The sequence below is a fragment of the Aotus nancymaae genome, unplaced genomic scaffold (genome assembly GCF_030222135.1).
Source record: "Aotus nancymaae isolate 86718 unplaced genomic scaffold, 86718_ANA_hifiasm-v0.15.2.pri h1tg000011l, whole genome shotgun sequence".
Classification (NCBI taxonomy): domain Eukaryota; kingdom Metazoa; phylum Chordata; class Mammalia; order Primates; family Aotidae; genus Aotus; species Aotus nancymaae.
Window position 1 is genome coordinate 42,374,609 of NW_026988422.1, and position 26,734 is coordinate 42,401,342.

The 26,734-nt window shown below is 49.4% G+C and overlaps 1 protein-coding gene across 2 annotated transcripts; it reads right to left on the reverse strand.

The window, feature by feature from the left end:
- RPAP1 (RNA polymerase II associated protein 1) lies at positions 1-26,628 on the reverse strand. 2 transcript variants are annotated; one of them, XM_012462445.3, is made up of 25 exons: positions 26,568-26,628; positions 18,506-18,762; positions 18,063-18,211; positions 17,689-17,778; positions 17,066-17,186; positions 16,273-16,494; positions 14,419-14,598; positions 13,277-13,392; positions 12,886-12,984; positions 11,940-12,041; positions 11,566-11,733; positions 11,130-11,312; positions 10,865-10,999; positions 10,598-10,768; positions 9,025-9,182; positions 8,438-8,596; positions 8,116-8,314; positions 7,598-7,707; positions 7,121-7,316; positions 6,451-6,603; positions 6,081-6,223; positions 4,737-5,493; positions 999-1,175; positions 791-850; positions 1-687 (listed from the first exon to the last, which is right to left on the reverse strand). In XM_012462445.3, the coding sequence occupies exons 2-25, from the start codon at positions 18,684-18,686 to the stop codon at positions 538-540; spliced, it is 4,179 nt and encodes a 1,392-aa protein (XP_012317868.2). In that variant the 5' UTR covers positions 18,687-18,762; positions 26,568-26,628; the 3' UTR covers positions 1-537. The 2 variants fall into 2 exon arrangements, with proteins under 2 accessions (XP_012317868.2, XP_064230934.1); XM_064374864.1 differs by lacking the exons at positions 1-687; positions 791-850 and having other exon boundaries at positions 1,052-1,197.
- Positions 26,629-26,734: the final 106 nt, after the last annotated feature.

A 26,734-nucleotide genomic window follows, 5' to 3' on the forward strand; every position in this document is an offset into this window, starting at 1 on the left:
TTGGCACCAGAGGTGTGTGTATTTGGCCCCACATTCTTGCTGTCTCTAGATGTTTTTACCTCCCGCTTATGATTCTTCCCCATCTCTCTCAAAGCAGTCCTGCTCTCACCTGGGATAACCCACCCCCAGATACTAACCCTGAACTAACATGGGTGAAATTAGTCCAAATCAGATTTCCAGGAGATAGAAAACATTTATTTTCATGTACAACTATAGCGTTCATATACCTCAGCCCGGGGCAGGGGGTGGGGGTAGGTAAGGAGAGATGCATTTAGTTTGCCCTGTCCCCAAAGACAGGCTAAACAGCTAAGTCACTCTTCACTCCCAGCACAGACCTTCAGGAGCCCCAGACATCAGGATGTAATGGTAGGGCTCATTCTCCAAAACAGCTCAAACAACCTGCTCCCAGGAAGGCGAGCCTTGTGGGCCTTGGTCTCCTGCCTACCATTAGGACACAATGTCCTCTGGCTGGCTAGGCATCTGTTGAAAGGCTGGATACAGGACAATGTACCCACCTTTCCATCTATAGCAACTGTCCTAGGTCTCTGATACCCCATTTTGGAGCACTGTTGAAGTCAGTCTCTGGAGGTAGTGCTGGCGCAGCGGGGGCAACTGAGGATAGAGCTCAAAGCCCTCTGGGAGCGTGGAATTGGGAAGCTTATAGTGGAGGAGGTGCTGCCGGAGACCCTGCAGAGAGGAAAGAAACCTTATGAAGTGGGTAATGAGATCTGGTGGTCTTAGTCATCTAAGATCTTCTAATAGCCCACACTCCTAATGGCCCTGACCCTACCTCATCTGCCAGCAGCCATGTTTTCTGCAGCATACTCCTGCGGGCAGCCTTTACCTCATCCTAGAAGCAGAACAGGGAGACGTGGCACTGAGCTGAGGGCTGGTACCCACCACTGGCCTTGCCTGGCCCTCACCTCTCCCCCAGGTGGCCCAGAGGGAGCTCAACTGCTAGCTCCCTTCCTTCCTCTGAAGATGGAGATGTAACTTACTGAGCTCTGTGGGTCCTGAGAGAAGATGAAGCTATTGACATGAGCCACAGCCACAGCATAGAGCACAGGGCACCAATGTGGACGGAGCGCACCAGTAACCAGGGTCCTGAAGTAGAGCTGAAGGAGGGCCAGGTTGTCTTCAGGAGGTACCGTGTAGCACTCCAGGGACACAGGCAACTGTGACAGGTGAAATGATGTGCTGAGGGGGAAGGTAGGAATGTATATACATCTACAAGGTGCATGGATAATGATCACATGAAACCAAATCATGAGGGCAGAGATCAGGTTCTGAACAGGTATTTGTCCTTCTCTAGCACAAGGATCAGGGTTAAAGACTACAGAGCAAAAGTCAGGGAAAACTGGAAACTGAGAAGCAGCCATAAAAAAGAATGAAATTGGCCCGGTGCGGTGGCTCATGCCTGTAATCCCAGCACTTTGGGAGGCTGAGGTTGGCAGATCACGAGGTCAAGAGATCGAGACCATCCTGGCCAACATGGTGAAACTCCATCTCTTTTACAAAATTTACAAAAATATTTGTAAAAATACAGAAAATTAGGGGGTGGGTGGGGAAAAAAAATACAAAAATTAGCTGGGCGTGGTAGTGCACACCTGTAGTCCCAACTACTTGGGCGGCTGGGGCAAGAAGTGGCTGAGGCAAGATCACTTGAACCTGGGAGGCGGAGGCTGCAGTAAGCCAAGATCTCGCCACTGCAACCCAGCCTGGTGACAGACTGAGACTCTGTCTCAAAAAAAAAAAAAAAAAAAGAATGATATTGGCAAGGTGAAGTCGATCACACCTATAATCCCAGCACTTTGGGAGGCTGAGGCAGGTGCATCACATGAGGTTAGGAGTTCAAGACCAGCCTCACCAACATGGTGAGACCTCATCTCTACTAAAAATACAAAAATTAGCCAGGCATGATGGCAAGTCCCTGTAGTCAGGAGGCTGAGGCAGGACAATCGCTTGAACCCGGGGGGCAAAGTTTGCAGTGAGCCCAGATCACGCCACTGCACTCCAGCTTGGCTAACAGAGGGACACTTTGTCATAAAATCCTAGGCAAATTAACATAGGAGCAGAAAACCAAATACGTGTTCTCACTTATAAGTGGGAGCTAAACACTGGGTACTTATGGACAGAAAGGTGGAAGCAACAGACACTAGGGACTACGAGTTGATGAAGGCAGGGGTAGGGAAAGGGTTGAAAAGCTATTGGATACTATGCTCACTACCTGGGTGATGAGATCGTTTTCCTCACACAATATACCCATGTAACAAACCTGTACATGTCCCCACTGTGCAGAGAGAGAAGAAACTTTATGAAGTGGGTAATGAGATCCTGTTATCTCTGTCCACCAAGACCCTCTAATAAAAGTCTAAATTATTACAAAAAAAGAGAGAAGCAGTTGTGATGTTCTACTGCCTACCACTACTTTTTAATAAATTTAAAATTAAAATTTTCAAAATGTTATGTTCAGCTGTGCAATTCTATTTTTTTTTTTTAAGATGGAGTTTCACTCTGTCACCCAGGCTAGAATGCAATGGCGCAATCTTCACTCATTGCAATCTCCGCCTCCAGAGTTCAAGCGATTCTCCTGCCTCAGCCTCCCAAGTAGCTGGGATTACAGGCATGCACCACCACAACCAGCTAATTTTGTATTTTTAGTAGAGATGGGGTTTCACTATGTTGGTCAGGCTGGTCTCAAACTCCTGACCTCAGGTCATCCACCCACTTCAGCCTCACTAAGTGCTGGGATTACAGGTGTGAACCACTGCGCCGGGCCAATCTTTTTTTTTTTTTTCTAATTCCTAAAAATATATTTTTTTCTGAGACAGAGTCTTGCTCTGTCGCCCAGGCTATAGTGCAGTCGTGTGACCTCAGCTTGCTGAAACCTCTGTCTCTGGGGTTGAAGTAATTCTCCTACCTCAGCCTCCTGAGTAGCTGGGACTACAGGCATGCACCATCACACCCAGCTACTTTTTGTATTTTTAGTAGAGACAGGGTTTCACCATGTTGGCCAGACTGGTCTCGAACCCCTGAGCTCAGGTAATCTGCTCGCCTCAGCCTCCCAAAGTGCTGGGATTACAGGTGTGAGCCACCGTGCATGGCCAATGCTTTTTTTTTTTTTTAATTCCTAGAAATATTTTATATTTTCTTTTTAATTAATATATGTTTGCACATTAAAATATTTATAGTTTAAGTTCATTAGAATAAGCTATAACTAAAATAAAAACCAAGCCAGGTGCAACTGCTCCCACAGGTAATCCCAGCACTTTGGGAGACCAAGGTGGGTGGATCACTTAAGTCAACAGTTTGAGACCAGCCTGGCTAATATGGTGGAACCCTGTCTCTACTGAAAATAAAAAAAAATAATAAAAAAAAAATTAGCCAGGTATGGTGCTGCATGCTGAGTAATCCCAGCTACTTAGGAGATTGAGGCAGGAGAATCACTTGAACCTGGGAGCTGGAGGCTACAGTGAGCCAAGATCAGGCCATTGCACTCCAGCCTGGGCAACAGAGTGAGACTCTGTCTCAAAAAATGAAAAAAAAAGAAAAACAAAATCTTAAAAACAAAACGTAGTAAATAGAACCTTGTTCTGTTGCCCAGTCTGGAATGCAGTGGTGTGATCATAGCTCACTGGCAGCCTCAATTTCCTGAGCTCAAGAGATCCTCCTGCCTCAGGCTCCCAAGTAACTGAGTCTATAGGCATGTCACCAGGCCTGGCTAATTTTCAAAAATTTTTTTGTAGAGATAGTGTCTTGCTTTGTTGCCCAAGCTGGTCTGAAACTCTTGGCCCTCTCCCGCCTTGGCCTCCCAAAATGTTGGATTACAGGCATGAGCCACCTCACCCAGCCATAACATAGTAACTCTTTACAGATTATGAATTAAAGTCCTTGGCCTGATATTTGAGGCCCTCTCAGACTTCACTTCTTATTTTTAGCCTTATTTCCAGCAAGTTCCCAACAGAAATCTTTCCTCCCTCCTTCTGCCCTTTGTCATGTTCCTTTTGCTTCGTTGTTCTGCTAGCAACCTCCTGCCCTTCTACCTCCTTCCAATTCAAATTCTACCCAACCTACAGTGTCTGGGTCAATCCCCACTTCTTCCACAAAGACCAAGGTGATCTTTCCCTTCTCTGAATCCTGACAATACCTAGAATCTGAATAATTTGGAACTATGTTGGTTTTCAGTGTATCTCTAATTATCGAGATTGTCGCACTGATGAGCAAGGAGCTATGCCTTAGTAATGAATACCCACCATATGCCAGATACCATGTTAACCCTTTTCTTTTTTCTTTTGAGACAGGGTCTTTCTCTGTTACCCAGGCTGGAGTACAGTGGCTCAATCTCAGCTCACTGCAGCCTCCGCTTCCTGGGTTTAAGCAATTCTCATGCCTCAGCCTCCTGAGTAGCTAGGACTACAGGCGCATGCCACCACGCTCATCTAAGTTTTGTATTTTTAGTAGAAATGGGGTTTTACCATGTTGCCCTGGCTGGTCTCAAACTCCCGACCTCATGTGATCCCCCCCATCTCAGCTTCCCAAAGTGCTGGGATTACAGGCATGAGCCACCATACCCAACCCCATGTTAAACCCCTTTCATTGATTCTCTTAATGCCCTCAAAGCCCCCAAGCAGTAAGATGAGGAAGCTGAGGTCTTCCAAAGCTCTTCACGGCTCAGGACTGACCCCGGGACCCAGTGCAGGGTGCCCTTAGCAGGTCCTGCTGGGCTGAGAAAATACCTGGGTCAGAGGCAGGCTCAGAGCTCGCAAAGCTCCCACGTGTTCCCCAAAGAGGGTGAGGCGCAAAGTGACACTGAACCGACGCTGAAGAGGCAGGAGGACCAGGGCCCCAAATAGGTGGTCCCCAAAAGAGACAGCCTCAAAATGATCCAGGAAGTTGGCATAGAGGTCCGGGAAAGACGTCAGGCCAGGGAGTGGGCAGTCCAGGTTGAGGTTTGGCAAGACTTGAGGCTGACAGAGCTGTGCTAGGAGGGCTGCCACCAGACGCTGTACTGGGGACTCCTGGAACAGCTCACTGTCCACCAGGAACACACACATGAGCCGTGCCAGGTGGGCAGCAGGGGGCACAGCCCAGAGGGCCTGGGGGCGCCAGCTCTCCAGAACTAGCACCCACTGCAGGACCCGCATGGCTGTGCCCACGGTGTCTGTGGGAGGGAGCCCCGAGGGGGTGTCTGAAGCCCGGTGGTAGAGGCGAATCAGCGGCAGGAAGGGCCAGTCGGTGGGTAGCAGCGGCTCCGTAGGCACAGGCAGTAGCAGGGTCGGGACTCGCTGTAGCTCTGCTCGGTACAGGGCCTGGGAGGCCAACAGACTGGCTTGGGCTGGCGAGCAGTGAGTCAGGTAGCAGCTGCGGATGCTGGGGAGGTCCTGGCAGGCCTGAGCTAGCAGAGCCCCTTGCCCACATCGAGGGGCCCTGCTGCTTCCTAAAGACAGCTGGTCAGAGAAGTCAGCTGCCTCTGGACCCCCTGATGTTCTTTCCCTGTAATGGGACCCAAAAATAAAAAATGAGGGCTGGAACCACAGCACGTGGAGGCTGTGGCAGCTCTTTGGGTCTTCTCTGAGGCTCCTAGGTCCAGACCTCTGCCTCCCTGTTCCCTTAACAACCTCCCACGCAATGCTGTGTATCAGTTAAGAGGATGCACGCTAGAGCCAGCCGCCTAGGTGCGAGTTTACATAACTTCTCTGTGCCTCAGTTTCCTCAGAGTAAAATAAGAATAATAGTATCTATCTCATGGCCCAAATAAAATACTTAAATGTAGATAAATACCTAAGGAAGTATCAGACACAGAGTAAATACTCAGTAGCTGATGGCTATTACATACGTGTAACTGATTTATACACTTTTTTTAGCCATGCAGTGACACTGAAGTCTCACAATCATTCTTGGGTGTGGTTAGCCTGATCCTCACTTCACTAATGAGGTCATGGAAGCTCAGAAGGGCTAAGTGTAATCCGTGGAAGAAAGAGTAAAATTTGGGTCTCCTGGCTCCGAATTCAGGACTGCTCTGTTAACAACCACAGCAGCATCCAAAAGGGCTGAGCTGATGCCACTGAACAAGCACTTACGGGAGGAACTCCAGCCGGAATACACAGCTGAGCAGCAGCTCATAGGCGAGGTACTCGCTTCCAGGCAGCAGCCGGCTCAGCAGGGCCAAAGCCATACCATGATAAAGGGCAGCATGGGTGGCTGGCAATGGCTGCAGTGTTGCCTGCAGACAGAAAAGCAGGGAGCTATCCAGTGCAGGAGAGTCGGGGAAGGGGATGTGGCAGAGAGAAGTGAGGAAGAGGATACAAGTGAGGCTGAAGGGCACAGGTCCAGGGCGTGTCTGGAGGAAAGTGGGAGCCGCATGGCCTGCCAGAAGCAGGCTGGGTTCCACAGAAGCGGGAGGGGGATAACGGGATGCGGGGGCAGGACTTGTCAGACAAGGGGACCCACCGCTTTCTGGGCCAGAGCGAGTGCCAGGTACTGCAGGTGATACTCATGACGCAGGGCCCACGCAGAGAACGGTGTGAGGGGTGGGGCGGCCCCCGGAGCCACACACTGGAGGAAGTACTTCTGGAGTCCCGGGGCAGCCAATATGGCAGCCAACTGAGGAAGAGCAATTTTCTTCAGATCTAGAAATTGACTCTGATGCCTTCTAGGGCTCCCCAGGTGGCTGCCCCTCTCTCCAGACTCAGGGAAATAAGTGCTGTCAGGCCGCCTCCCTTCCCCATGGGACATCCTCCCACATTCTTTCTTTTCTTTTTTTTTTGAGACGAAATTTCACTCTTGTTGCCCAGGCTGCAATGCAATGGCGCTATCTTGGCTCACTGCAACCTCCACCTCCTGGGTTCAAGCAATTCTCCTGCCTCAGCCTCCTGAGTAGCTGGGATTACAGGTATGTGCCACCACACCCGGCTAATTTTGTTTTAGCAGAGATGGGATTTTTCCATGTTGGTCATGCTGGTCTCAAACTCCCAACCTCAGGTGATCCTCTCGCCTCAGCATCCCAAAGTGCTGGGATTACAGGCATAAGCCACCGCGCCCAACCCACCCTCCTACTTTATTTCTGATTCCTGCCATCTTGGCCCCTTGCCTGGCCCCTAACCAGGCACCCCACACTTACCTGGCCACAAAGCCCCTTGTGGATCCGGGCCAGGGTATTGATAAGACAGAGGAGGGCAGTGAGGAATGGGAAGGGTGAGGCTGAGCCAGCCAGACTGAGAGCGGCGCAGCCTCCCGAGCAGCCCAGTGACACGAGGCTGGGGGGAGCTTCAGGGGCTGGCGCACAGGACAGCGGGTTGCAGAGAGGGGAGCAGTGCCTGTAGGTAAAGTGGAGAGTCTGAGGGGGACTCTAGCCTGGTGTGTGCCAGGCTGGAAAAGAACTGCTCGGTCTGTACCCAAGACTAACGGGGGGCCTGGCTGTGGAGGTCAGTGCCACAATCCTCAGAGCCCACCCTACTGCTGCCTGCTAGGGACTCAAGTTTCCCTTGGGCTGAGGGCCTGCACCCTGGGATGGACCCAGGAGCTGGACCCAGAAATCCCACAAGGAAAGAAACTGCCACCTCCCCTGCCTCTCCTGGTTACCACACACAGTACATACCTAAGGGAATCCCACAGGCTGCCCAGGGTGGGCTGACTCAGCAGCGGCAGCAACAGCTCCTCTGACAGGCGCTCCATGTCCTGGAGCCAATCCTCTGGGCATGAGCTCGGCTGGAGGACCAAGGAATTCACTGAGCTGATGGCCCGGCCATTCATTCTCCTAGCCCCTGTGTACCCAGGCCAGTGCCACCACTCTAAGAACCCAAAAACTACGTGTGGAGGCTTCTGCAGGCTAAGCCTTCTGAAGAGAAAGAAGGCCCTGATGTTTAGGGGGCATAAAGAGAGAGCACACAGGCTCCAGGAAGCCTGAGCTGCTGCATGGGCTCTCTGGTCCCACCAACATGGCTCCTTGGATGCCCCATGGGGATATGGAGGTGGAAAGAGGAGGAAGGGTAGGAATTAAAAGGAAAGACAGGAAATAAGGAAGTGGGAGTGGAGAGGGGGACACAGAGCAATAGGTGGAATGTGGTTGAAGGCAGGGTGCAGGGGTCTGGTGGGCAGCTGGCAGGCAGCACTCACTTGCTGGCTCCAGGCCTGGTAGAAGGCGCCCAGGAACAACAGGCAGGCAGCAGGCACTGGGCCCACGGCTCTCCACATCTCAGGTCTGGACAGCAACTTCAAGGTCTGCCTTAGACACAGCTCAACAAGAGGCTGGAGCCCAGACACCTGTGTCCAAGTGACTAAGGAGGTAACTGAGAGGCTGGCCTCAACAGAGTCGCTACAAAAGTGTCAAAGGGGGCCACAGTGAGGATCTGGCTGCCTCACACCCCTCTACGCTCCAGCTACCCCTTCCCTGTGGAGGAGCCCTCCACCTGTCCTGCGGGTCCTGGCTGTACTCTACCTGATGGTTTCAGCGGGGGTGCTGCCAGCTGCCAGGGTCAGCTGGGTGAGGAGAGTGAGCAGTGAGGCTATCCGCTGCATGGACAGGGGCTGAGGCGGGTGGGTGCTGAGCTCCTGCGGTGCCACCTGCAAGGCCTGCATCACCACTGGGTAGAGCTCCCTAGGGAAGAACAGGGACTGATTTTCACTGTATGAAGGCAGGTGGAGACATGAGACACAAGTCATGGCCCTAGCCCAGGGATCTGCAGTTTGGTGAAGGAGGATGAGAAAGAGCAGGGCACCCTTGGAAGGCTCAGCCCTGAAGAATGGAAAGGATGTAGTCCTTCAAGGCTGCCCGCAACAGGGAATTCACATGTGATTTTACGGATACCAATGCTTTTGAGCGCAGAATGTGGTTAACCCAGGTTTGTCCCCCTCTTCCCTGGCTAGTCCTGACTCCCAAGCCTTTTCATACCTGGCAGAAGCCCTCCCCATCATTCTTCTCCTCCCTCCAAGCTTGGGACCTTGAGCAAGGCTGAGGGGTTAGATTTGACCAGAAGAGCAGAACTGAGGGTGTCTATGGGGGAGCCTACCCCTGCCTTTCCTCACCTGTAAAGGTCACCGCTCTGGCCATAGGAGGCAGCCACCGCCCACAAACGGAGAGCCTCAATGCTCAGCGTCTCAGCTTCCTCCGGGGGCAAGGTCAGTTCTCGGGGAGCCTCAGCTATGAAGCGGCACAGGCGGCTCCGGAGATCAAAGCTGCTCAACTGGAAATGGGCACAGTCTGGGGATCAGGGTCAGCTGCAAGTCTCAAGTGCAGCTACTCTCAGCTGGACAGAGGGTGGTTCAACTCAACCTTGACCCAGCTCCCTCTGGTGCCACAAAGTCATACCTCATCCACCCTGCCCTTCCTCCTTTTTATTTATTTTATTATTTATTTAAAATTTCAGTTTTGTTATTTTTTTATCATTTATTATTAATATTATTTTTGAGACAGAGTCTCACTCTGCTGACCAGGCTGGAGTCCAGTGGCGCAATCTCGGCTCACCACAACCTCCACCTCCTGGGTTCAAGCGATTCTCCTGCCTCAGCCTCCTGCATAGCTGGGACTACAGGCATACACCACCATGCCTGGCTAATTTTTGTATTTTAGTAGACACGGGGCTTCAATATGTTGGCCAGGCTGGCCTCAAACTCCTGACCTCATGATCCAGCTACCTGGGTCTCCCAAAGTGCTGGGACTACAGGCATGAGCCACCACGCCTGGCCCCTGTTATTATTTTTTTTAGAGGGAGTATTGCTTTGCCACCCAGGCTGGAGTGCAGTGCGATCTTGGCTCACTCCAGCCTCCACCTCCTAGGTTCAAGCAATTCTCCTGCCTCAACCTCCCAAGTAGCTGGGACTACAGGTGAGCATCACCACACCTGGCTAATTTTTCTATTTTCAGTAGAGACAGGGTTTTGCCATGTTGGCCAGGCTGGTCTTGAACTCCTGACCTCAAGTGATCCACCACCTCGACCTCCCAAAGTGCAGGGATTACAGGTGTAAGCCAAGGCACTCGGCCAGTAGTAGTATTTTTGGGACAGGGTCTCAACCTATCACCTAGGGTGTAGCACAGTGGTGCAATCATAGCTCACTGCAGCCTCGACCTCCAGGGCTCAAGTGATCCTTCTACCTCAGCCTACCGAGTAGCTGAGACTATAGGCATGTGCTACCATATCCGGCTAATTTTTTGCTTTTGTTTTGTTCAGGGCCCAGGCTGGCCCCTGAACTCCTGGCCTCAAGTGATCCTCCTGCCTTGGCCTCCCAAAGTGCTGGTATTACAGGCATGAGCCACCACACCTAGCCCTCCCTCTTTTTAGCAAGACTTGCTGGGCACCTTCTCTAGGGCTACTTGGCTATGGGTGATGAGTGCCTATGTGCATGAGGCCTTTCTGATCTGGGTCTAGGGAACAGGGAGACCTCCTATCACATCATGAGACCACAGTAGGCCTTTATGATGCACCAGGCTCCAGTAAACAGGTTCATATCTGGTGGGTTCTGCCACATTTCTAAGCAACTGAACCAAAAAGGAAGAGGAAGATGGCAAGGGCTGGCTCTCCAGAGTTCAGGGGCCATGTTTAGCTCCCAACCCAACCCTGTCCCATGCATTCCCCCATCCCTTGCCCTGTGCCCTGCTCACCAGCCGGGCAGCAATATTCCTCCCAGCTGAGGCCAGGACACGAAGTAGTTTCATGGCAGTAGCACAGGGTACTTTGTATAGACTGGGGGTAGGTCCTGCCCCAACAGGAGACCAGCTGGTGGGCAAGAACTCTCGAACTATGGTCTCTATCAGCCGAGGGCACTCCAGGACCTATGGGTGACAGAAGGAAAAGGGAAGCAGGGAGGCTGTGGGTCAAAAGCAGGCCCCGCTAGGCTTTTTTCCCATTCCCTGCTTCCTTTTCCTCACCCTTGTGGCTGACTCCAGGGAATGCCGGGCCAGGCGGATGAGCACGGCCAGGATGTCAAGAACCACAGCAGGTCCTGGGTAGGTCACCTCCAGCACATAGCGCAGCCGAGGCAGCAGGCTGGTAGCCAGGAGCCCCTGGGGGTTGGAGAGAGAAACCCACTGACAAATGCAGCTGGGCCCTGAGCACTGATGACCCCTCTTTCCAGCATGTGTTTCTAGAATGTGTGCCCTAGGCCATGGGATGGGAAAGAGGCTGTCCCTTTACCTTGATGACATCATGTCGGGCCAGGTCAGGTGGAGGCCGACTTTCTTCTTCAGGGCTTTTCCTTTTTGCCTTTTCTGCTGGGTGTTCTTCATCTTCATCCTCATCTTCCTTGTCCTCCTTACTGGGCACGAGAGGGAACGTCAAAGCTCCGTGGTACCAAGAGAAGGTGCTGTCAAGGAGTTCCTGCCAGAGGAAAGGGAGTCAGGAGGCGATGCTGCAGGGGCCAGGAAATGGGTCTAGGAGCAGAGAGGATGCTCCCCCAAAAAAAGCAGAAAGGCAAGGCTCCTGGGCTCTGGGGCCTTTAGGAGACAAGGGAGATGCCTGCCATCCCATTCTACATCTTGCCTGTAAAGCCTTAGCAATGGGGCATACCCAGCAATAGGAATAGGGACCCTGACACCTCCAAGCCCAAGCCCCATTCCTATCCCTGTGGTACCTCATCTCCAGGAGCCACCAGCAGAGCCCGAAGAGCACGGATGGCGGCTGCAATGACCCCATCCACTCTGTCATCCAAGGAAAAGCGCAGTAGGAAGAGGAAACCAGCATCCAAAAGGAGGCTTAAGACACTGCCTGCTAGCCGGTCCCCAAACTCACCAGCCTGGGCCTGGGGGCAGGAGGATAAAACCTTGCTGAAGATGCTGAAGTCATCTAGAGGCTTTGCCCTAATCCTTCGTTTGCCCCGCTATGATCCTAGGTTGTTAAAGCACACATCTGGCTAGTGAGCCAACGTGAAAAGGGCAGGAGATGGGGAAGTCTGAGGCTGTGGGGTGAAGGACAGGGTGGGCAGGACCAGGCTGACAATCCACTCACCCTGCTTATGACTTGGGCCAACACATGCAGTGCCAGTGCTCTCTGCTGGGACACCTGGCTGCGGGTCAGGTGGAACAGCTCCTGTAGGGAGTACCCTGCTCTCTGGGGCAGGAACAAGAAGTCAGAAGCAGCCAGGATACAGCACAGTGCCCTTAAAACACCAAGCAAGGTATCACAGGAAAGACAAAGGTAAATAAGTGAAATTCGCCTTGCTCTCCACGGAGCTTCAAGCGGTAAAGAGAAGACTTGCATATAAGTAACCATGTCATAAGGCAGATGCAGAGGAACGTGGTAACTGATGTTTAATGTGTGACCAGAGGACAGGACAAAGAGAGAAGGGGACCTGGAAAATTGAACTGGTCTCAGTGGCTGGGTAGAGCTTTGATGGCCTGTTATGGAGCAAAAGGCAAAGGGCATTCCCCGTAGTGAGCGGAGTCCTATAGGTCCCTGAGCACAGGTGCATGGGGAGAAGCCAGCAGTACGGTGCAGCAGGAAGTGAAGGAGGCAGAGCAGCAGGGTCAGCAGGGACAGAAGGTGGAAGGACTGTCTTGCCCAGTTGAGGCCAGGACCTTATTCTATGAGCAGAGGAGAGCTGGGAAACTTCCAGAGGCAAAGCATGGCCTGAGCTGGGCCAGGAGAAATCAGCACAGCAGCCCTGTGAGGTATGGAATGGCAGGGAGCAGAGAGCAGAGGGCATGGAGAGCCAGCAGACAGAGGAAGCAAGGCCACAGTGCAGGAGACATCATGAGGAGGTGACAGAAGATTGGCAAGTTCTAGCAACTGATCAGAATGTGGAGAGAAGATCAGGATTTTAAGCCTAAGAAACAATGCACTGCAAGGGCATGAACTAGAACGGCACGCAGAAGGTCAAAGGCAATTGACCAGAGATCCCTTTCCACAGGGTTGTTAAAAGAGCTGCCCCGTCCTCTCCAGTCCCATGCCTCACCTCTGCCTCCTCTCCATGGTGGTGCAGACCCAGGTGGGTGGGCAGGTCCACGTCAGGGGCCAGTAGTTCTCCCTGAAGACTGAATCGAGCCTGCATCCTCTAATGGAGAGAGAGAGAGGACTGTTGCCTGGGGGTACCAGCAAGCTTCCCACACCCACTCCCCACCTTTAATCCCAGGCCTTTCAGGACTTAGGTACTGACTCTACCTCTAACCAGATATGGGGCTTATCTGGTCTTGGAGGCAGAGTGATGGGAAAGATGGGTGAGAGCAAAGGAGGGATGCTTCTCAGGCTCTGGGCAGTAGAAAGGCCTGAGTTCTGAGGGCAAGAGCAGCAGCTCCTCTCCCGACCCATCTCATCCCTCCTCTCATAGGCCAGCTGGCCTTCCTCACCTCCTGTGTCTGCCGCCGCCGGAGAGGGGGCAAGTCCTGGGTCCAATGGAGCTTCTCCAGCTCGACAGTGTCCATGTGCAGCCATTCTTTCTGAAGGGTCACGGGCAGTGCCAGAGCTGGGGAGACAGAGTGTTACAGTATTCCCCAAAGGGCTCAGCTCAGTATCCACAGGAATCTCCACCATCACCCAGCAGCTGCCACATCCACCTCTGTTCCAGGATCTGACAGCTTCTACCCTCAGTTATGGCTAAAAGGCATGGCCCAGGGACTGGAACTCCTAGGGCTGGGGTGAAAGTCTCAAATATGACAGACATACTCCATCCTGGACTCCAGCTCCTTGTTTGATTTGTTGGGAGGGGAGAGAGGAGGAGGAGGAGAAGGAAGAAAGAAAAAAAAAGGAGAAAAAGAGAAAGAAGGGAGGACCACACATATTGGGAAGCCTTTCCACTCTCCAGTATCAGCCCTTAAAGGAGCATGGGAGTGGGGACAAGGAGGAGGAGGAGGCGGCAGCTATATTGCTTCTAGGGGGCAGAATACAGAAACAAATCCCACATTTTCTCCTTCATGCCTACCCCCACCCAACCTGCTCAGTTGGCCTGGAGTTCCTCCAGGGGCATGAGGTTCCAGGCTGTCATAATTCAATTTCTTCTTTTGTTAATCACTAATGAAATAATCTTGTTTCTGGGAAATGAGTACTTCCACTGGCCTCTGCTTCTGGTCTGGCATGTTCATAAGACCTCTGTCAGATTCTGCCTCTCCCATTACCCTGGCCCTGACATCTTCACCCCAACACTGTGAGCAGAGAGAGAACAGTGGGATGGACAGAGCCAGAGCTGGGGCAGCTACAGCAGGGGCAGGAAGACAGTCTGCTGGGAGGGGGTGGGGTGGGATTCAGCCATCACGCACTGCTGCCCCTTAAAAGGGAAGGTGGAGAAGGAGCAGTAACAGGACAAGAAAACAGGAAACATGTGCAGGAAGAAGACATGCCAACAGCAATGAAGACTGACTTGAAGCCAATAATGAGGATTAATGTTAGATGTCCAAAAGCAGAGAAGCTTCTCTCTTCTCTCATTTCCTAGGCCTAGAAGGGACACTTTCCCCTACTTTTATCCACCAAAATCTGACCCCCACCCCCTACTAACCTGGGGCTTCTGGCTCCAGCTTGTCTCCCTTCTTGGGCTCACTGGCAGAAGATGACATGAGGGGTTCCTCCTTGGTGACATTAGCAGAGGGTCCTCCTGGCCTCTGCTCCTCAGAGGTCTTCTCTACTGTTTGCTCTTGGGTGCGGCTGTGAGATCTCAAGAAAGCAACCAAGCTGGGGTCTAGAGGCGAAAGCAGAGGGGAGAGTGAGTGAGACAGATCCTCCCTGGCCTCCTACAGACCTGGAACCTACTGAATATTGCCTATCTGTAGGTGCCTAGGACAGGACAAGCTGCTTCCCAGCCTGGACCTGAGCCTTCTGGGTGCTCCTGTGGCCCATCAATGACCTAGCCTTCTCACACCTGTGGGGTCACTAGGCCCACCTTTCTCTCTATCTGTCACAGTCCCCCGGCCCAGGTTCCTATGCCTATCCCTGGGCTTGGCTTCAGGTGACAGTTCTGATGTAAGTGGCTGTAAAATGACTAAGTTAATGTTGACTAGGGCCAAAACAAACAAACATATATATCTATTTATTTTTATTTTTAAAAGATGGGGTTTCACCATATTGGTCAGGCTCGTCTCGAACTCCTAACCTCAGGTGATCCGTCCACCTCAGCCTCCCAAAGTGCTGGGATTACAGGCGTGAGCCACTGCGCCCAGCTTATATATATATTTTTGAGATGAGTCTCACTCTGTCACCCAGTCTGAAATGCAGTGGCATGATCTCTGCTCACCACAGCCTCCACCTCCCAGGTTCAAGTGATTCTCCTGCCTCAGCCTCCTGAGTAGCTGGGATTATAGATGCATGCCACCACGCCTGGCTAATTTTATATTTTTAGTAGAGACAAGGTTTCACCATGTTGGTCAGGCTGTATATATATTTTTAAAGAGACAGGGTCTTGCTCTGTTACCCATGCTGTACTGCAGTGGCACAATCATAGCTCACTGCAGCCTCAAATTGCTGGGCTTAAGCAATCCTCCTGCCTCAGCCTCCCAAATTCCCAGGGGACTACAGGCATGCGCCACCACACCTGGCTAATTTATATCTTAATTTTTTTTGTTGTTTTTTTTTTTAGCCCTATGGTTTAGCATGTGAGGAAAGCATCTTAATTTTTTTTAGAGATGGGGTCTCACGATGTTGCCTAAGCTGGTCTTGAACTCTTGGCCTCAGGTGGTCCTCTCACCTCAACCTCCCAAACTGCTGGGATTACAGGTGCAAGGCACCATACTGAGCCCTAACACATACTCTATAGAGGTGCTAGCATACAGTGGGTAACAAGATTGACTGAGTGCCTAGCATTTTGGTGAGCAGACACGGGGTGGGGAGGTATAGCGCTGCATAGTAGAAGACTGTAGTTATACTAGAGTAAAGCTATAATAACACATAGTGTATACTATACCGGGGTAGTACAGTTATATAAGGACAGTGGTTACAAGCAGGCCCTTGGCTGGGTGCAGTGGCTCATGCCTATAATCCCAGCACTTTGGGAGGAGAAGGTGGACGGGTCGCTTGAGGTCAGGAGTTCGAGATCAGCCTGGTCAACATGGTGAAACCCGTCTCTACTAAAAATACAAAAAAATTAGCTAGGCATGGTGGTGCACATCTGTAATCACAGCTACTTGGGAGGCTGAGGCAGGAGAATCACTTGAACTTGGGAGGCGGAGGTTGCAGTGAGCCGAGATCATGCCATTGCACTTCAGCCTGGGTGATAGAGCAAGACCATCTCAAAAAAAAAAAAAAAAAAAAAAAAAGTATTAAAGTACTCAGCACAGTGTCCGGAACTCACAGTAAGCCTTACTCCATGGTGGTGGTCCCCTCCTAGCCTGGTCTCAGCAGGAAAGGAAGGCACCCATACCAAGCTGCGCCAGCAACCGCTGCTGTTCCTGCAGGATCTCCTCAGGAGCCATGGCCTGCAGTCTTGCTACATTCTCTTCATGGATAGTCTGGGCTTCCTGCTTAGCTTCTTGACCCCTGAGTCCCTTCCCTGTGACCAGATGAGGTCCCTGGAAGCTGTGGCTGCTTCCAGGAAGCTGGCAGCCCTGGTCCCTAGGAGCCAGTGTCTCACAGGTTACGGCACCTGGAAGAAAGGTATGACCACATTCATTGCTCTGTCCTCCATGGCTCTAACTGGGCTTTCTGGCCCTCTTCTATAAGGCTATTAGCACTGGAGACAGGTACAGATCCAAGCTTTCTTTAGACAGAGTGCAGACCCCATTGGGTCTGGCATAGGACTCGAGGTGGCTTCTCCACTCACCACTTCCCTAGTACTATTATGAAAAGGTTTCCTCCAGAAACACCCTAATTTCTGACTCTTCTCTTGGATATCCAGGCAGCCATCTATAGCTAAGGGCCTGCTCCCAGCTCTTCAGCTAATAATTTGTATAATTAAAGGAATCTTGGCCAATACATTTATTTTACAGTCTCTGCCAGACTATTCCCTTTCTCTTAGGATTACATAATGGCCTGACTCACTCCCAGCACCTGAGACCAAGATATGGACCCAAGCCTCCCATAACTTGTATTCTCAGATTACTTCAGATGGCTCAAATGCACCTCCCATTTGAGGCAGGAAGACTTGTCTTCAAAAATAACCCTATGATTGCGTCTTTTAAAAAGGCCAAGCCCAAGCCTCTTCAACCCCAGCTCACCCTCTGGTGGGCCTCGATTGGGCACAACTTCCCCGACTGATGGGACCCCGGCTTCAGATATTCTCCTCGCTGCAATCTCCTGGGCAAAGATGCTTCTCTTACCAGATGTTGCTGATTTCCCCTGTGGGGCAAAAAGAAAACCCAGGTTACTGATGCTCATTATCCCACTTTCCTCTCAGCCTCTTTATACCAAGGTCTCTGGAACAAAGAGATAAAAGGGGCTTTGCTCAGTCTCCAGGGATCACAACACTCGTCCTCAGAAAAAAGGAGAGGCCTATAGGAGTAAAGATCTTAGAATCTGACAGACTTGGGCTGAAGTTCTGGCTTTTCTACCTATTATATGTCTGGTGTTGGACAAGTTATTTATTTCTTTAGGGGGTGTCAGTTTCCTCATCTGAAAAATGGGAATAAGGAATCCTCATCCCCAAGATATCATCATGATACCTCCCTTATATGTTTGTTATGAAGATTAAAAGATGTAATGGGTATGAAGTGCTTAGTACGGTCCTGCTTTGTAAATGAAATTGCCTGTCATCATTAAAACTACCTGTCGGTAGTTTGAAGATGCCTATGAGACTCACCTGTCTGTCTCCTAAGCACCACCTAAACTTACCCTTGCCTACCTGTGTGTCCCGAGAGCGATGGAACACAGGGGGGAAAGCTACAGCACTGGGCACAGGCAGCTTCACGGCCACTGAACTTGTATCTCGTTCCTGTAGCAACAAAGCACAAAGTTGTGACGCACAATGGACAGACTTCCCCAGGCTGGACCCTATCCTATTAGCCCAGTTCTGAACGATACAACCTCACTCTGGGGGATTATGGACCCTCCTCCTTTCAGGGCAAAGTGATTCTAACCCAGCCCCCAACCAGACTGCAGTGGGGAAAAGTCTCCCTTTCTGAAGCACCCTCCACTTATAAGGCTTACCCACCCCGAGCATCCAATATCCCTGTTGCCCAAGAACATCTTATCCTACTCAGCCAGAGTGAGACGCACAATAATCTTAGTCAAGACAGCAGTGATGTGCTGATCATGCCTCCTCAGCCTCTCTTCTGGGTCCTCATCCTCAGGCAGGGGGTGGCCAGGGCTGGGCCTGGCTCTCTTCGGGGGAGAAGGGACCAAAGCTGGGGGCAGATCTGGGAGATCTGAGAAAGAAAAGATCCCAAACATGAGTATACGCACCTTCCTAGGAAGTCACTGCAGCCTAGGAAAGAAAGCTTTGGCTGCCATGGGGCGCTGGCTCAAGCTGTCACCTTGCGTAGGATATTTAACCCCTTTGAGCCTCAGTTTCTTCCTCTGTAAAATGGGGCTGCAGCAACAGTGTCTAAAATAACAGTGTCTGAAATAACAATGTGTCTGAATCCAACCACATCAGGAAGAGGGAGGGGCCAAGGCTGTACCCTGTCTACTTCTCAGCCTCATACCCCCGGGGCACTTACTGTCCAACATCACCACATCCCGATGGTCCTGTAGTGGAGGCCGGTCTGAGTTGGCAACACCACTGCCCCTATTTCCTTTCTTCACCAACTGCACCGCTGGGGCTGCACCAGCTGCAAGAAACTGACTCTGGAAGCGCAGCAGGTCCACCTCGGACTCCCCTGGCTTTGGTCTTGACAGCATCTTGCTGCTCCAGCTGCCTCCCCAGTACGACTCTCTCCAGTAGTGTCTCTCTGTGGGGATTCTCTCTTATTCATCCCTAAGAGCAAAAAAGAATATGGGCCCTCTGCAACTGAATCCTGATTTTCTTTATTAGGCGTCAGAGAAGACCTTCTTCATCCTTGGGTTCACATGAACTCATTCCTCCTCATTCATACCTTATTGCCATTCCCTGTCTTCAGCCCTCCCTGATGTCATCAGCCTAGCAACAATATTTACAGCCAACTTAGGTTGTTTACAATCTCTGGGTGATGATAAAACTCTCAAAAACAACCAGCAGGAGACCAGAGGAAAATTTCATTAGGGGCTAGGCAGATATATGGGTCATAATGGGGGGATGATGATTCTTATCAAACTGGAGAGGACGTGCTTGGCCTAAAGGTATGCAAATTATTAAAAACCTTGGGCTGTAAAATATCAATATAAAAAACATTTGTGGGGGTGGCGGTGGCTCATGTCCATAATCCCACCACTGTGTGAGGCCAAGGTGGGTGGATCACCTGAGGCCAGGAATTCGAGACCAGCCTGGCCAACATGGTGAAATCCCGTCTCTACTAAAAATACAAAAAATTAGCTGGGCATTGAGGTGGGCATCTGTAATCCCACCTACTCAGGAGGCTGAGGCAGGAGAATCACTTGAACGCGAGAGGTGGAGGTTGCAGTGAGCCGAGACTGCACCATTGCACTCCAGCCTGGGCAACAAGAGTGAAACTCCATCTCAAAAAAAAAAATTGCATGTCTTTTTTTTTTTTTTAAGATGGGTTTCACCATGATGGCCAGGCTGGTCTTGAACTCTTGACCTCAGGTGATCCACTCACCTCGGTCTCCCAAAGTGCTAGGATTACAGGCATGAGCCACCGCGCCTGGCCAAAAAATTGTATGTCTACGCACTAGCAAAGAACATGCAGAAAATGGAATTAAGAAAACAATTTAAATTACAGCAACAAAAAGAATAAAATGCTAATGCTTTAGAACAAATGTAACCAAAGAAGTACAGGACTTGTCCACTGAAAACTATTAAACATTGTTGAATTAAAGTACTAAACAAGTGTGGCAGTCATAGTGGCTTATGCATGTAATCCCAGTACTGTGGAAGGCTGAGGCAGGAGAATTGCTTGAAGCCAGGAGTTCAAGATGAACCTGAGCAACAATTTTTTGTTTCTACAAAAAATAGTAACAATAAGAATAAAGACCTAAACAAATGGAAAGATATCCCATGTTCATGAATTAGAAGACTTAATACTTCCCAAATCTATGATTCAATATAATCTTTAGTTTACTACAGCCTCAAACTCCTGGATTCAAGTGATCCTCCCACTTGACACAGGAAGTTAATTGCCCCAAATCACATAGTAAATGGCAGAAACAATCTGAAATTAGGCACTGAAGCTGCAGAATGTATGCACTTCTCTATCTGCTCAACCTTGACAATGATAAATGATCAAAGGATTAGAAGATAAAAAAGGACCGGCCGGGCGCGGTGGCTCAAGCCTGTAATCCCAGCACTTTGGGAGGCCGAGGCGGGTGGATCACGAGGTCAAGAGATCGAGACCATCCTGGTCAACATGGTGAAACCCCGTCTCTACTAATACAAAAAATTAGCTGGGCACGGTGGCGCGTGCCTGTAATCCCAGCTACTCAGGAGGCTGAGGCAGGAGAATTGCCTGAACCCAGGAGGCGGAGGTTGCGGTGAGCCGAGATCGCGCCATTGCACTCCAGCCTGGGTATCAAGAGCGAAACTCCGTCTCAAAAAAAAAAAAAAATAAATAAAAGATAAAAAAGGAAAGAAACAACATAAAAAAGCCGGGCACGGTGGCTCACGCCTGTAATCCCAGCACTTTGGGAGGCCAAGGCGGGTGGATTGCTTGAGGTCAGGACGTGGCCAACATGGTGAAAATATAAATAAATAAAAATAAAAAATAAATATTTATTTTAAAAAATAAATAAAAATAAACAATAAATAAATTTAAAAAATCAACAAACAAGTGAGCAATCAAACGGTTGTTTTGTATCATGATAAAATATGCACATTTCATTTTTCTCTATATATTGTAAATTTATGTACTTTTTAAACTTGTAATTTGTTATAATGTTAAATTTACAGATTTATATAGATAGTATGAAGAGTTGCCATATATAGTCTTCACCAGCTTCCCCAAAGGTTAAGACTTTACATAACCATGGCACAAAGGGCTAAAAAAGAAATTAATGTAGAGATATTAATTTGTCAGTAAAAAGGAATGAAGTTCTAATGCACAAACCTTGAAAACATTACACTAAGAAGCTACATGACTCAGAAACATTTTATTTGGTGAAAAAAAAGAAAGAAAGAAGCTAGCCACAAAGGGCCTCATATTGTATGATTCTGTTCATACAGAATGTCCAGAATAGGGAAATCCATAGAGACAGAAAGTAGATTAGTAGTTGCCAGGGGCTAAGAGAGCTGGAGGGAAAAGGGAATTGACAGCTTCTTTCTGAAGTAATGAAAATGTTCAACATTGTAAGTATATTAAAAGCCATGAATTGCAAACTTTATTTACTTATTGTCACAGGGTCTGGCTCTGTCAGCCAGGTTGGAGTGCAGTAGCATGATCTTGGCTCACTGCAATCACCACCACCACCTCCTGGGGTTAAGCCATCCTCCCACCTCAGTCTCCCAAAAAGCTGAGACTACAAATGCACCACCACACTCGGCTAATTTTTGTATTTTGTATAGAGATAGGGATTCACCATGTTGTGCAGGCTGATCTCAATCTCCTGGGCTCAAGAAATCTGCCCAGCTCAGGATCCCAAAGTGCTGGGATTACAGGCTTGAGCCACTGCACCTGGCCGGTAAAGTTTAAAAAAATCTGGCCTGGCGCTGTGGTTTATGCCTGTAATCCCAACACTTTGGGACGCTGAGCCGGAGGGATCACGAGGTCAGGAGTTTTAATACCAACCTGAACATGGTGAAACTCTGTCTCTACTAAAAATATAAAAAAACTAGCCCGGCATGGTGGTGTGCACCTGTAATCCCAGCTACTTAGGAGGCTGAGGCAGGAAAATCGCTTGAACCTGGGAGACGGAGGTTACAGTGAGCCAAGTTCATGACTGCACTGCAGCCTGGGCGACAGAGTAAGACTCTGTCTCAAAAAATAATAATAAATGGGAATCTACTGGGCTTGACAAAATAAAAATTAAAAAATAATAATAAAATAAAATGATGAATTCTGTGGTATGTAAACAGTATCTTAATTATAAAATAAAAAACGCTGGGCTGGCCAAGCATGTCTGCAAGCTGGCTGGCTAATTTTGAAACCCCTGAGCTAGATGCTGATAATAATAAAAATGTTATTGTTATTGCTAACACTTATTGAGCACTTAGCATGTGTCACATACTGTTCTCGAAGTACTTTTTCCATATTCATTAATTTAATCCTCATAACAGCCTATGGTAGGTTACTACTATTATTCAAATTTTACAGCTGAGAAAAGAAGAGTGCTGAGAAGTTAAGTATTTGCCCAAGGTGTCAATGTAAGTAAGTGCTAGGATTAGGATTCACTCCCAGTCAGTCCATACTCTTAACCCACTATGTTCTACTGCTTAGTGCTGTGTGGTGCCTGGGTGTCCTGGAAGTCTGGAATAGTGAGGCAGATGGGGAAGAACTATAAAGAATCTCCTGAAGAGCAAAGGCTGGGACTACACTAGGCTTTCTCAATAGGGACTATTGACTTTCATGGCTGGATAATTCTTTTTTTTTTTAATTTAAAGATGGGGTTTCACCATAATGGCCAGGCTGGTCTTGAACTAACCTCAGGTGATCCACCCACCTCGGCCTCCCAAAAGTGCTAGGACTACAGACGTGAGCCACTGCGCCTGGCCAACTGGATAATTCTTTGCTGTGGGAAGCTGTCCTGTACTGTAGGAATGTTTAGTGGTATTCCCGGCTTTTACCCATGAGATGCCATCAGCAAACCTCCTCCCCCAGATGCGACAAGCAAAAATGTCTCCAGACATTGCCAAATGTCACCTAGGAAAAAAAATCACCCCCGGTTGAAAAAACTGAACCAGACCTTGAAGGATAAGATAGGCCTGCAGCCAGAAGGGATAGCTAGGCAAAGGTATAGAAGCAGGGAATAAACAGGGTACATGGGAAAACATGATGAAGTTGACCACCTCCTAAAAGCTGAAGGAGTGTGAAATGGAGGAAAAGACAAGGCTAGATAGCTGGGACTAACAATAGCGCTGAATGACACATGTCCTTACAGCTGGTTCTAGGCGGAATCAGATCTAATAACTAAGCCAGCATTAGAAACATCTCCCAACACAGGGAGGCTAAAAGGGATAGAAATGGTGAAACAATCACATGACAGTGTGACCTTAAGAACATTTTCAAAAAAATTTTTGGAGAGTTTACTCTGGGCAGAGCAATGTACACGGGGCTGTAAATAGAAAGAACAGAGGTAAAACACAGTCCCTGGGTTCAAGGGGCTTACTGGGGAGACAGAGACCATGACGAAATGCTGGGTCTTTCAATCATTTCCCACTTTATTATCTCTCTTTGCCCCAATAAGTCTAGAAATTCCAAAGGTTTATAGTTAAAATGATGTCTCTCAGATTGTAAAAGTCTTCCTTTGGTCAATGATGTACCCAAATTTGGGGTAAGAGTATATGGTAAACACACATACACATTTACAAGGCAGTACATCCCAGAGATCAAATTAATCACATAGAAGATCAGAGATACAGGATTTCAGAGGTGGGAAAAATCCCTAAAGATTAAAAATAGAGCTGAATATTGAAGGAGAAAGATAAGCAGAGAACAGAAAGAAGTGGATGAAGTGAGCAAAGATCTGTCTACAAAATTTGGTCTTAAATTTGGCATAGAATGTGTAATAAGTACTAGTTGTAGAGTGACAACAGCAAAGTATGTAGATGTGCCTTTTCCTGGATGAGAAGTAAACAGTATGAAAATGGACAGCTAGCCGAGACGCAGTGGCTCATGCCTGTAATCCCAGCACTTCGGGAGGCCGAGGTGGGTGGATCATGAGGTCAGGAGTTAGAGACCAACCTGGCCAACATGGTGAAACCCTGTCTCTAGGCCAGGCGCGGTAGCTCACGCCCGTAATCCCAGCACTTTGGGAGGACAAGGCAGGCAGATCACAAGGTCAGGAGTTCAAGACCAGCCTGGCCAACATGGTGAAACCCTGTTTCTACTAAAAATACAAAAATTAGCTGGGTATGGTGGCGTGCCCCTGTAATATCAGCTACTCAGGAGGCTGAGGCAAAAGAATTGCTTGAACCTGGGAGGCAGAGATTGTGGTGAGTGGAGATCATGCCACTGCCCTCCAGCCTGGGCAACAGAGCGAGACTCCGTCTCAAAAAAAAGAAAAAAGGCCAGGCGAGATGGCTCACGCCTGTAATCCCAGCACTTTGGGAGGCTGAGGCAGGTGAATCACGTAGTCAGGAGTTCAAGACCAGCCTGGCCAACATGGTGAAATCCCATCTCTAATAATAAAAATAAAAAAATTAGCTGGGCATAGTGGCATGTTCCTGTAATCCCAGCTACTCGGGAGGCTGAGGCAGGAAATTGCTTGAACCAGGACTCAGGAGGTGGAGGTTGCAGTGAGCCGAGATTGCGCCACTGCACTCCAGCCTGGACTACAAAGGATCCATCTCAAAAAAATAAAAAAGGAAAAGAAAAGAAGATGGACTGCTGACCAGTCACAGTAGCTCACGTCTGTAATCCCAGCACTTTGGGAGGCTGAGGTGGGTGGATCACCTGAGGTCAGGAATTCGAAACCAGCCTGGCTAACATGGTGAAACCCCATCTCTACTAAAAATAAAAAATTAGCTGGGTGTGGTGGCATGCGCCTATAGTCCCAGCTACTCGGGAGGCTGAGGCAGGAGAATCGCTTGAACCCGGGAGGCGGAGATTGCAGTGAGCTGAGATTGTGCCACACTGCACTCCAGCCTGGGTGAGACTCTGTCTCAAAAAAAAAAGGGAACTCCCTGTGTTCAATCCAGGCTCTGCCATCTACTAACTGTGTAAGCTTAAGCAAGGTATTTCACTGAAATTATTGTGCTTGTTTCCTCATCTGTAACATGAAGATAACTGTACCTACCTCCTGAATTAATATGTATGTAAGAAGATTAGAACAGAGTCTCATACATGAAAGGACACAAACACCAGTTATAATTATTATTTATACAGCCAAAGGGCAATTAGCCATATCTAATTATGGAGCAGACCTGCCAACAAACAAGGAAAAAGTCTCCTACCCTAGTGCCTACCCAAAGGCCCTAAAGAAGGCTGAACTCAATGAAGAAAGAATCCATAGTATGTTAACAATTTACTCCTGTAAGATTCTACATAAGCAGAAACAATTCCTCCTACTTATCCATGGATTCATGTGACCCAGAAGCAAAGTCGAGCTCACTTCACGGGGTGGGCCATATCCATATTGAAAACAGAGCCAGGGTAGTTATGGGCACCAGTTTTGGAATAAACCAGAAGTCAAATATTAGCTTACTAAATGTGAGAAATTAGGCAAGTTATCTATGCGACCTTTTTTTTTTTTTTTTTTTGAGACAGGGTCTCGCTCTTGTTGCTTACGCTGGAGTGCAATGGTACAATCAGCTCACTGCAACCTCTACCTCCTGGGTTCAAGTGATTCTCCTGCCTCATTCTCCCGAGTAGCTGGGATTCCAGGTGTCTGCCACCACACCCAGCTAATTTTTTGTATTATTTTTTAGTAGAGGCGGGGTTTCTCCATTTTGGTCAGGCTGGTCTCAAACTCCTGACCTCAGGTGATCCACCCACCTCGGCCTCCCAAAGTGTCAGAATTACAGTCATGAGCCACTGCGCCCGGCCTCTATGCTGTCTTAAGTCTCGTTTCCACAATTGTAAAATGTGAATAACAGGTCCCATATAATAGGAAATGTGTGAGGATTTAACTGACTATGGACGCAAAGCGCGTAGCCCAGTGCCTGTTACTTATATAAATAAACCTCAGTAACAATTCCAATTCTTTTCGTCCTAAGTAAAGGCAACAGTGTATTTCCCCACAAACTCCAGAGCAGATTTGTCCAGAACCAATCCGTGCTAGAAGTGCTAAGTTATTAATAGAATAAGAATGGGTTGGCCTGGCCCGGTGGCTCACACCTGTAATCCCAGCACTTTGGGAGGCCGAGGCAGATGGATCACTCGAGGTCAAGAGTTCGAGACCCGCCTGGCCAACTTGGTGAAACCCCATCTCTACTAAAAATACAAAAAATTAGCCAGGCGTTGTGGCAGGCGCCTGTAATCCCAGCTACTTGAGAGGCTAAGGCAGGAGAATTGCTTGAATCCATAAGGCAGAGAGGTTGCAGTGAGCCAAAATCGCGCCATTGCACTCCAGCCTGGTCAAGAGTGAAACTCTGTCTCAAAATTTAAAATAAAATTAAAAAAAGGATAAGGATGGGTTCCCTGGCTAAGAAGTAACTCGTAAAAAAAAAAAGTAGCCCTAACAATGGATCTCTGGGTTTATCTTGACCTCTGAGGAGTTTCGGGGTCTCTTACATTGCAGCCTGTCCTCCAGCGCCAGGATCCAATCCCGAGTAGGGACGCTTGACTGCCCTTAGGCTCTGTTAAGGGCGCTAGTTAAGCCTCCTAGACCACTCAACTCGGCAATGAGGAATCACCGAGTTGCAGCTTTTGCTGCCCGTTGAAGGGCCGTGCCCGAGATCTATGCACAGAAGAGCCCACAGTCACTCCCTTACAGACCAAAGGCCCGCAGGCAGGTTCCAGCAAAGAAACTGGACACGCTGCCCTGGGTCCTCCGCCCAGATCACCTGAAATCCGTCCCTCCAGCCCCGCCACCTACGTGCTCCAGGCCAGTCTGGGCGCCGCCATCTTGCCCCGCAGAGGTCGCGTTTCCGCAGCCGCCGGATTCCAGCTTCCGCCCCGCAGCCCAGCCCCGCCTCTCCCGGGCTTAGCTGCGAGCAGTCTGGGCTTTGCCTGTTCAGTGTGGCGTACTGGTGATAGCGGTGC